This window comes from Aricia agestis, chromosome 5 (genome assembly GCF_905147365.1).
Source record: "Aricia agestis chromosome 5, ilAriAges1.1, whole genome shotgun sequence".
Taxonomy (NCBI): Eukaryota; Metazoa; Arthropoda; class Insecta; order Lepidoptera; family Lycaenidae; genus Aricia; species Aricia agestis.
In genome coordinates this window covers 18225570-18236318 of record NC_056410.1, presented here as the reverse complement: position 1 = coordinate 18236318, position 10749 = coordinate 18225570, and the positions used below count along the sequence as shown (strand labels likewise).

The 10749-nt window shown below is 35.3% G+C and overlaps 1 protein-coding gene across 1 annotated transcript in view; it reads right to left on the bottom strand.

Annotated features, from left to right (window-relative positions):
• Positions 1-579: 579 nt before the first annotated feature.
• Positions 580-10749, bottom strand: part of LOC121727270 (indian hedgehog protein) — a 48365-nt gene continuing 38195 nt past the window's right edge. The window contains exons 3-4 of the mRNA XM_042114998.1: positions 3726-3868; positions 580-2534 (exon numbers count right to left, since the gene is read on the bottom strand). Of these exons, the coding sequence (XP_041970932.1) occupies positions 2070-2534; positions 3726-3868 (608 nt within the window). The 3' untranslated portion in view covers positions 580-2069. The remainder of the gene's footprint in view (positions 2535-3725; positions 3869-10749) is intronic.

Genomic DNA, 10749 nt, shown 5'->3' with positions numbered 1-10749 from the left:
ACATAAAGAGCCTAATAATACATTAGTAACTAATTGTGGAAGCGGATGATACAGAAGTAATTTTTGTTACGTTTAGCAATAGATGTAGCCAAAGGCTTTAATATAATTTGCTATTGCATAGTAATATTTCTACTTACACAATATGCTAAAATATTTTGCTACTCAACAGCAAGGCCTTCTTTTCGGCGGAAGTCAAATTGCAAACGCTATAATATTTCTAGTGCAAATAAAGCAGTTCGAAATGCTACATCCATAGCTACTTCAAATAGAAGAAATTAAGGGATAAGTTTAAAGATAAGAAAGATGATTAACGTCAATCTATTACTACCAGATTCTGAATAAGCTACATTTTAAACTGATCATTACGGGAATATTACAAATGTTACATTTGTAATAGTCATATTGTAATGTAATATGTAGTACCTAGTTATTACAATAATTGTCAAATCTACATGATTTAACTAACAAAAAGGTTGGTTTATCAAAATATCTATTCTGTCACATAAGTTTTACTTAAATATAAGTCCATAAATAAATATAAAAAGATGTTAAAGCTAGTATTAATAATTTAGTTTTTTTTTTAATTTCCAAGGCACTAATCATCATCATTTACAAGCATTTTACGTCTTTATTAAACAGACTACATGCATATTATATATTATTATATTAGTAGTAATGCGTTTCATTAAACCACCTGCCAATCGTTCTCGGAAATCTTTCTACACAGTCGATGCATGAAAAGCTGTTGTGGCCGAAAACCATTACATCATTGTTGAAAGCTTTTATTTTTTTATTTAATATACCTACTTTAAAGTTTCGTTGCAGTAAATAGACATTTAGGTATAGAAGTTTTCACTGGCAATATTATAAATAGGAACCCTAACATCAGTACAAGATCAATATTGATCAAAATTTGAAAAAAAAAACTGATCTACTGAAAATATATTTTCATGGTAATTCATTGTTTGCCTGTAAATTTAGTACTTATTAGTTATGGGCAACTTATGTTTATATTTTTGCCACTATAATCATTTGAAAATTACATTAGCTACGAAAGACATAACATTGAAAAACATGTTTTTTTTTTAATTCGAAATGTAATACAATATTTTGATTTTTTCTATTCCTGAGTTTACAAGATTATAACCAGTATGACAACTAACAACAATGCAAAATATAGTCAACAGGTTTTATACATCTTGAATACGTTAAAATAAACACCTGTGTCGGATCATTGAATTTAAAACTAAAGTAGGAAAAATATTCTTATCTTATGTATTTTGATAACTTACATAGCATGTGTTTTATCCTACGTTTAACTATGGTTAGCAAAAACTCACTGCATGAAACAGATATTCAAAAAGAAAACGGAAATCTTGTCATCAAACGCCAAAAGAAAATATACATTTCGTACCTACGTAAAGAAAAGAGAAGAAAGATAGAGAGAGAAAAATAAATAAAGCGGTGTTATAACACTAAAGCAGATAACAAGTATTTAGTTCCGTCAATTTTTGAAATAGATAACTAGCCTATAACAATAAATAAAATATTAAGGCACTGATTTAGGTACCAAGATCACAAGTTCATCATCTACGCGTACAACGTTGCATGCACAAATATTCTGTTTTCGCCAAAAATACAGGGAAAAATAGAAAGTAGCGAATCTGTAATTCACATTTTTGCGCCGTAAACAAAACCTTGGAATGTCAAAATACAAGCAAATACTGTTCGGAAAGAATACTTTAAGTTAAAGATAATTTAGATTCACTAACAAGTAAATATACAACTAAAAACATAAGCGCATACTGATGTATTTCCGCATTGTGCAGAATAACAATATCGACACAATTTACAAATATCCGTTAGCTAAAATCCTAATCCGAGTACCCTAAAATACTTAATAAATATAAACGAGGTTACGTATTATAGCGTCACATTTTAATACTTATTTACAACGGCGACATATGCAAGTATCGAGACTATTTACAGGTATTTACAGGCACGCCCTGCGCGCAACGTTCATTCAAAAGTCCACGGTCACTCCACTGGGTGGAGGATCACTCACAGTCTTAACGATATTTGTAGGAGGAGGGAAGGACGTACTCTCCTAGATTGTAGAGGGCCTTGGCGTACCAGTGGACGCCGCGGCCAACCTCGTTGCTGGTCCAACTCGACATCCATCTCAGGGGCGCCATGGCGGTGTGAGCCAGCGAGTGACTGCCGACCAGCGCGTAGCACGACGCGAGGGCATCGTCCACTATAATAGTCCCGGTTTTGGTGAGGGGCGCGAACGCACCTTTTCTATACACAGTCTTTTTCCTGACCACTCGCGAGGGACGCATGACGTCGTTGGTCCCTCTCGTGAGGAGGACGTCGCCGATTTCGATGTTGTCTGCGAACGACTCCCTCCAGCCGTCGGCTGAGGCCAGGAGGAGGAGGTGGGAGGGCGTCGTGGTGATGGTGACGCCGTTTTCCGCTGTCACCTCCACGAACCGCCGCGTGGAGTTCGGATCTCGATCGATGAACGTCACCACCTGGAAAGTAAAGGAATTCTTTAATGTGTTGTCACTTGTCAACGAAGGAAATTCAATTATTCAACGAATTGTACAATATTTTTTGGACGAAGAAAATATTTAAATCTTTTCTTCGTTGTAAGAGAATATAATATGACATCTGGGCGGATGGTGGTGGGTGATTCAATAGGAGTAATTCCGAAAATGGTCAATGGCTTACAAAATTCTTAACTGATTTGGGCTCTGTTCTGATTTGCTGTTGCTCTATAGTCATCATTTACAATAAATAATCGGTACAGAACGAAACTTACTGTCATAGCTTAGATAACTAAACAATACCTAGAGGTGATTCACACCATAGCAATAAAATGGGATTTACCGCGTGACTATTAATTATTTGTCACTTATCACGCTCATAGTTGTTTGAACAATCAATTAAGCTGTGATTTATATTTGCTTTTCAATTAACACGATAATAATATTCGCTATGCCATCTTGTGACGAATTTATTTGTTCATGTATGATGTGAATAAACTGTTTCTTGCTATTTTAAAACTTCGTTCCACGAAGTAAAATTTTGCCTAACGTTGGGCACGTTATTCATAATTTTAAAGCAGTAAGAACTTTTTATGATACATCAAAAAACTAGTTTCTAAAAGTAAGCAGATGACTTAGCTTTTCGAAACTTTATCGAAACTTTAGTCGTTTTTTTGCAAAGCAAGTGCCATGTAATAAACGATGCGTTGTGTCAAATCCCATACGCTTTTTAACCGACTTCCAAAAAGGAGGAGGTTATATGTTCGGCTGTGGATAATTTTTTTTGTATGTTCATTCAACTTCGCTATCGAAATTGAAAACATAAATGGAAAAGGAAGGTAACCGTAAAAAATCGCCGTTTTTTGCATGAATGGAGACTTTAGGCCTAGAAAATAATTTGAAATAAAAAAAATAGATATTATGTATATCCAGATAAGTTAGCCAGATGATGAAGAAGGTAAGTTACAAGGTTTGTTTCAATTATAAGGGAAAAAATATTAGTAATAATTGTTCTTATGATCCAGATGATCCAGACCCGGGAACATTGAAAACCTTTTTTTGTTCCGTCGGCGAGATTCGAACCCGCGACCCCCGGCTTGAGCTGCCACACACTCAACCAATTGAGCCACAGAGGTCGTCAACATAACTAAAGGCCCAGGTAAGGCAGGTACTCACTTCAGTGTAGGTCATCTTGCCGTCATCAGCCGCAGCCAGCACGGTGTCCCCGGATACGACACGGTCGATAGGCCGGGGCCCGTGTGGCGTGTACACCATTGCCCCGGACGGGAAGCATCCCGCACCGGTACCCACTGATGATTCTGGAATGAGAAAGAGAGGTTTAAGTTTGTGGTGAATTAGAGAGAATCTGAATCTCTCGTTTTTAAGATAAGTTTAAGAATAATAAGCGTTAATATAGGTTGTTAGTTGTAGGTTACATTTACATTAAGGAATAACCTAAGCCTGGTGAATAAGTTTCGTCAGGTTATAAAAATCATGCTTATAGTTTGTACATTAAAGGAATAGAGTATTCTGCAATAGATTTTTTATCTAAGTTGTTGTAAGTAGGTGTAAATAATTGTTAAGTAATTTATTAATTTCAAAATTAAAACACACTCTTTAAGTGCATAAAGGTACCTAACACCGCACGTTTAATTTATAAGCGCTCAATAAATTTCAGGTATTAAAACCACTTCAAGATGCAATAAAAAATAAACGCAGAATCGTGCACACGACGGTAAATTAGCTCCGTGTAGAGCCTTTAAGGGCGAACGAGGTTTCTCTACGCTCGTAATTAAAATCGGATAAGATACGAAACAAAGAGTCGCTATCTGCATACAGGTATACCTTAAACAATACAGCCTTCAGAGAAACCTAAACAAAGTTATGGGATAAGGTAGATCCTTTTAGTTAATCCTTTATTGTTTAATTCAAGGTAACGAAGAAAGGTGAGCGATGTTTAGTTAAGCCCTAATCCCGATTAACTTTGTTTATGCAAAAAGTGCGAGTTTACGTGCTGGCTAATAGGCTGGTCAGATAAGTCGGTTTTTGTTGGCCGAGATTAAACTAAAGTCAGTTTGTTGGAAAGACAAATAAAGGGATTACCTTTAAAATGTAAAAAAATGTATTATTTGCAAGTTATCTTTTAATAGGTAGGTGCAATAAGCAGATGAACAATTAAAAGCTCGCTAGAATAATTTTCTAAGCATAATTTTAAACTGCCTGGTGACAGGTTTCTGCACTATCCATGTTGTATTATTTACAAATCTATTTACTAACGAGTGGATAACGTTAAAATTTTAACCAATCAACAAAACTATTGAGAATAAAAACTCCTGTCAAAAAACTTAGGAACTAGGCATTAGAGACCTACATTATAATTTTACTAAAACTAAAAAACTATCAGGCAACTAAAACAGTTATTGCCCATGTATCTTTATTTGTAACGGTGTTTACTTGCTCTAGTATACATTTCTATATAGGCATAGCAAGCTTTATAAATGCTTAATACGCTTTTAATTGTGTACATATGCATGTAAAAACATGACGCATACCTTCACTGTGTACGAACACTCATAAAAACGAGTGCATATTATGTACCGCGAGCGACGCCGTAAAAGGTGTTGCCGAAATTGTTGAGTGCAGGGTGGTACAGCAATTACACGCGCCGGAGCACACAGTGGCGGATTACGCGACGGACTCGTTAAACTCTGATTTGTTGTGTAACCGACCGATAAATCCCCACAAAGCGGACCGTCCGTCGTATCTCACAATACGACGCAAATTAGATTTCATTTAAAGTCAACGTATTGTCAAAATTCTGTTTGTCCCCGCCGAAACACAATGCCCGGGCGTCGTTCGTCGATGACTTTTTGCTCTCACTCCTAAGATTCCTCGAAACTCGAACATACTCAATCGAGATCGGTAACGGTATAAACGTTTTAAATATTCAATACAGAACTCGAATTAATTCAATATACGGTGGCGTGACGGTGCGGCCGAAGATGCGACGATAAGCTGCGCGGGCGCACGGCGCGGGCGGTGGGGGCCGCGGGAGTCGGTGGGGGCCGGCGGGGCGGTCGTCGCGGAGTGGCCGCGCGGACCCCGCCCCGCGGACCACCGGGAGAGCTAGGCGGCGCCTGATACTCGCGACATACTCTATCTGCTGCTCCGAATTCATTACTACTGAGTTCAATTTCATCTAATTAAGCTGAAGGAAAGCCCGATACAGGGAAAGCTTTTTCTTAAGCTTGTATGTTGCTGAAGAAATCGGTATCTACTTCATACAGTCTTCAATTTTACCATGATCATGATTCGCATGAAAGGCTCTACCTATATTTAACTAGCAACTGATTTGGTTACTCGATAAATCTAAGTTAATAATTATTTTTACTTAATCTTTTTAAACATGTTATTTTTAATTTAAGTACATGATATACGTGAAATTACTTGTATTTTATACGATTTTAATCAGCAATAAAGAATTTCACGTCGGAACGGCGTCATTACTTTATTTATGATCGTTTTAATCATTTACTGCGATTCGATTGGATATTTAGGCTCTGCACAAAGGAACGACTGAGGACTGCGACTTTGGTGAAAACCAATTTTTTTAAAAGGAAATCCTATATATGCTAAAGGTACGAGCTTCACTAATTATACTTACGGACTACGAATAATTACGGACAAATAGCAACTAGTGGTCAAATTTTTTTTTTTTCAGAATGATGTTCATTCTTCTCCTTATGATTTTTTACTTTTAATCCAAGTAACTACTGGACCCTCGACGCAATTCGATCATCGTTATCACTTGTCTCAAAGAAAAAAAACTATGTCGCCCCTTACAGATTTGTCGCCAGTTTGCACGATCCTTATACCCTTTAGCGCGTTCAATTTGACGCGATAAATTCGGCTTAGTACTAACAATGTAAGTAATGCCTGGAGCGATATCTGATTTATTTCATATGGAGCGGCAACCGTGATTCATCTGGCGAGGATAAATATTTAGTCTGCACCGAACTCTATATTTAACAACGTCTAGTACCATCCGAACAGTTGGTTCATAGGTAAACATGTTTTTGTGCTCTCTTTTGGCAAACGTTATGACGATTGATAAGTATAATCTGGTAATCGTTTAACAATTAGACTGTTGGTACGTCTTGAAGATCATCGTCTGTTATTTTCATAAAAAAATATCGAATAACATTAGCAACAAGGTTTCACTGTTCCTATTTGTATATAATTGAAAGGGTATTTCGCCATAAAACTGACTTCTAATTATAGTGAGAAATAAGGATAATGGATCTTGAAAATGTTGAAAAAACTATGACCTATTTAAAAGTTAAAGAATTCATCTCGATTTCAACTATTAAGAGCAAGAGTTGTAAATATTTATTTAATTAAAAACAGGACTTAGTTTTATTGATTTTATAAAAGTGAAAACAGTATTTGTTAATGATCCTTGGCCTTAAGCCGAACTAGTTTTGTTATATAGCAATATAAAACTTTTTTTACCTTTAACTTTGCAACGAATTATATTTTAAAAAACAATACTAAAATTATACAAAGCCATATTAAAAGCAAACTATAAACAACTTAGAAATATATGAGAGCTATCCATTGCATATAAATTTACTATGAAAAGAAACGCTATTTTCATTCACGCAAAGAAATAATTAAATTAAAAGTGCCAATAAATAAAAATTAATATAAAGTATTGAGTTCGCGTTTGACATTTTATGATTATAGATGGAGGCAGACGACGTAGAGCATTTATGTCTCTACGTTTGTGATCGATGAAGAAAAAAGCTGAGCTTTAATATACATCTTTGTATAGAAATCTCGTTGTAAACGTATATTTTTCAATAGCAAAATATTATTTTCTCTAGCTGTCTACTAATTTGGGTGCAAAATCATCGTACGTATAATTTTATAAAGAACAAACGGGTCTAACTTTATTTTTATTACAAAATGATGTTATATTCCACTATTCCTATGAAAATACTCTACCTACATGTGTGTATGAGTGTGTGTGTGTGTGCGTTTATGGGAGTTTCTCGGGAACGTTAATGTAATCAACACCATTAAGGTCGTCGAATATGATAGAGCGTTGAACTCTATCTATGGCTTCTTTTTAGCGGATATCGAAAGGAATTTATGTAGAGGCGAGAATTCTTCGATACATTTTTTGCTTTACTTTGTAGTTTAGAAGTTGCTTTTGAAGCTAAGTTTTGCTAAGTGATTATAGTGCTTTTAATGACACTACAAATCAGTTCTCTAGCACTACGTAGTTTTTTCTTGCTGCTTAGTTTTTTTTCTTTTACTGTATCGATTACATCTGCAGCTACAATTAGACATTTTTTTAACAAATCTTTGTAAAAAGCGTAATAAATGAACCAGATTCTATTCCCTTTATATAAGTAACCCAACGAAAAGAACCCGTTTAGGAAACTCGCTGTGCGATCTCTTATGAAAATGATTTGAATTTGTTTTTCCGTGTTTTTTGTTTTATTTTTCCACTATCGTGTCCTTTATCAGGATTTCGCTATGCGATCTCATAAGAGAATTTTCATAAGAAAATTATTAATATTCTCTCTTTTTGAATTTAATTTCAGTGTCATTTTTTTTCCATTACGTGTCCTTTATCAGGATTGTGTCTCGCAGATTTGGTGTGGGAACGTGTGGCCGCAGCGTCCGGGAAGTGCGCGCGGTGCCCGCCGGTGTCAGGTGTCACTATACGGACACACGGTGCATTTCATACTTTTTGCATACGATTTTTGTTACATTAAATAGGCAGGGACCTTGTTGGACATACTTCCATACTTCCATATCTATACTAATATTATAAATGCGAAAATGTGTCTGTCTGTCTGTCTCTTACCTGTTCACGCCCAAACCACTGACTCGGTTTTGTTGAAATTTGGTATGGAGATACTTTCAGTCTCGGCATATAGGATACTTTTATACCGAAAAAGTGCACGGTTCCGACGCGTTAAATGAATTTTGGTGCGACAGAGTTGCGGGCATCATCTAGTATAATATAAACAGGAATTTTTGTATCAGGACAAAAATATTTCGGGTGTCCCTCTGACTACGATACTTATATACAGTGCATTTCATACTTTTGCATACTATTTTTGTTACAAAAGTCGCAGATATTAAGTACAAAGTCAAAGTCTAGATACTTTGACTACTATTTTCTACGAAAATGCGTTATTATTATTACACATGGCTTTCCATTAAGAATCAGCAGCATATAAATTAAGATAGACATACACACGTATTAAAGTAAGAAATACGTAAAAAATATCTATCGTAATAGCCTTTTTTTAACATCGGGAAATTTTCGTAATAGCCTAGCTTAAAAAAAGGGTTTTCCAGAATGATCCTACATCACATTATGTTAATTAGAAACTTTACATGGCGAAAACCCGTGACGTCATTTTAGTTTAATTTTTTCTCTACATGACCTACACGCTAAGGCATTCGTTAATTTTCGGTGTTCGTCATTTTCAAATTACAAGTGATTCATCGTCATCAAACTGAAACTGACTCATTCACTGAACTATACCTAATGACGACACTCAATAAGTAGAGCTAGGATCTGGATTGCTAATTGGTTGATAAAATGTTCCTTCTCTTTCATCAATATAATTATATATCTATATATATTAAAAAAAACTTTTGTTAGTTTCACTAAAACTCGAGAACGGCTGAACCGATTTGGCTAATTTTAGTCTTAAAACATTCGTGGAAGTTCAGATAAGGTTTACATTTGGAGGCAAGTTATACGAAGTTCACCGGGTCATCTAGTAAGCAATAAATGAGATGATAGGTACGAGAATCTTTAACTCAGGCACAAGTTTTAGGTCATCAATCTACTCAGGTAGTGTTCTACCTAGAGGTAGACCTTCGTAACTCGTCCGACCTGTGCCTCACTTAGTCACGCCCATCCACGCACCTCCTCGATAAAACACGTCAAAGGTCTATAATGTCCGTATAATTCTACCTAGAATATTGTTATATAAAATGATCGGTTATACGAAGTGTCTAACCATCTACTAAACATACGAATAAATAATAAGGGAAACGTAGAATTTATTACATGAATGAATTATTTATTTTATAAATATTAAAAATACGTATTTAAACTTTTAAAGAAAACAAAATTAAGGTTATATAACTCAGACGCCAGCCGGCTAAAATAAACAGCGTAGTTCTATGGCAAAACGTCATTTAAAATCGAAAGGAATGCAGCGATACATATCTCTTTTCGTAAAAACTCGAGAAACGAAGTAGCTAAGCGTGCTTAATTGCATTCTACAAGGCGAGTCACTGAAACTCGATTAATACCGGATAATTACGAAGTGTCGAATATTAACACCTCGCGCGCGTTGAAGTCTTTTACACCGACGATTTAATCGATCCCATTTTATCTCTACATAAGACGTAAATAACAGCGTGTATATAAAGAACGCTACGCTTAATTCTAATTGCACATAACAGGCTAGAGAAACTCGGAATAATCGACCAATGATAATCGATTAATTTTATTGAAAATCGTGGTCATTTTATTGGCGAGTATGATCCAGTACAGACATGTAACGCTCACGACTGGTTTGCCTCCCGCCTTATCTCGGCTATTCCGTTCCCACATTTTCTTTTTTTTTATTTTAAGCGACAAGGAAATTTTATAGCTTATCCCTTTCGGGTACAGTTTAATTTTATTGCGTCAAAATAAAAAGGACCGTTAGTGGCTAATGTAGAGAATAAACGATAGAGATTAGGATACGGTACAGTCTTATTCTGAAAAGTTGTATCTTTTAAACCTAATTTTGAAAAAAAAAGAAAAATTTTTTTTAAGTAATATTATAATTTTTTTTGTTATTTTTTCATTTTGCAGTACCTCTACGTAATAGTCCATTAGTTGGACGAATTAGTTTAGTCTAAAAGTTACCGATGGAGGATCTATACCAGTGAATGTCAATTTAGAGTTAAAAATTCACCTTCACCTTGTCAGGTCGAGGTCACGACCGGCCATGTAGACATTAATAATTTATGAACAAATAATTTATACAAATTGCTAAAACCACGAGTCCAGTCTTTTCTTCTTACAAAACTCTACAGAAAATGTATAGAAAAACAAAGAACTTATAATTTTACAAAGTGTTTTTGGTCTCATTTGGGTTAAAAATCGCATATT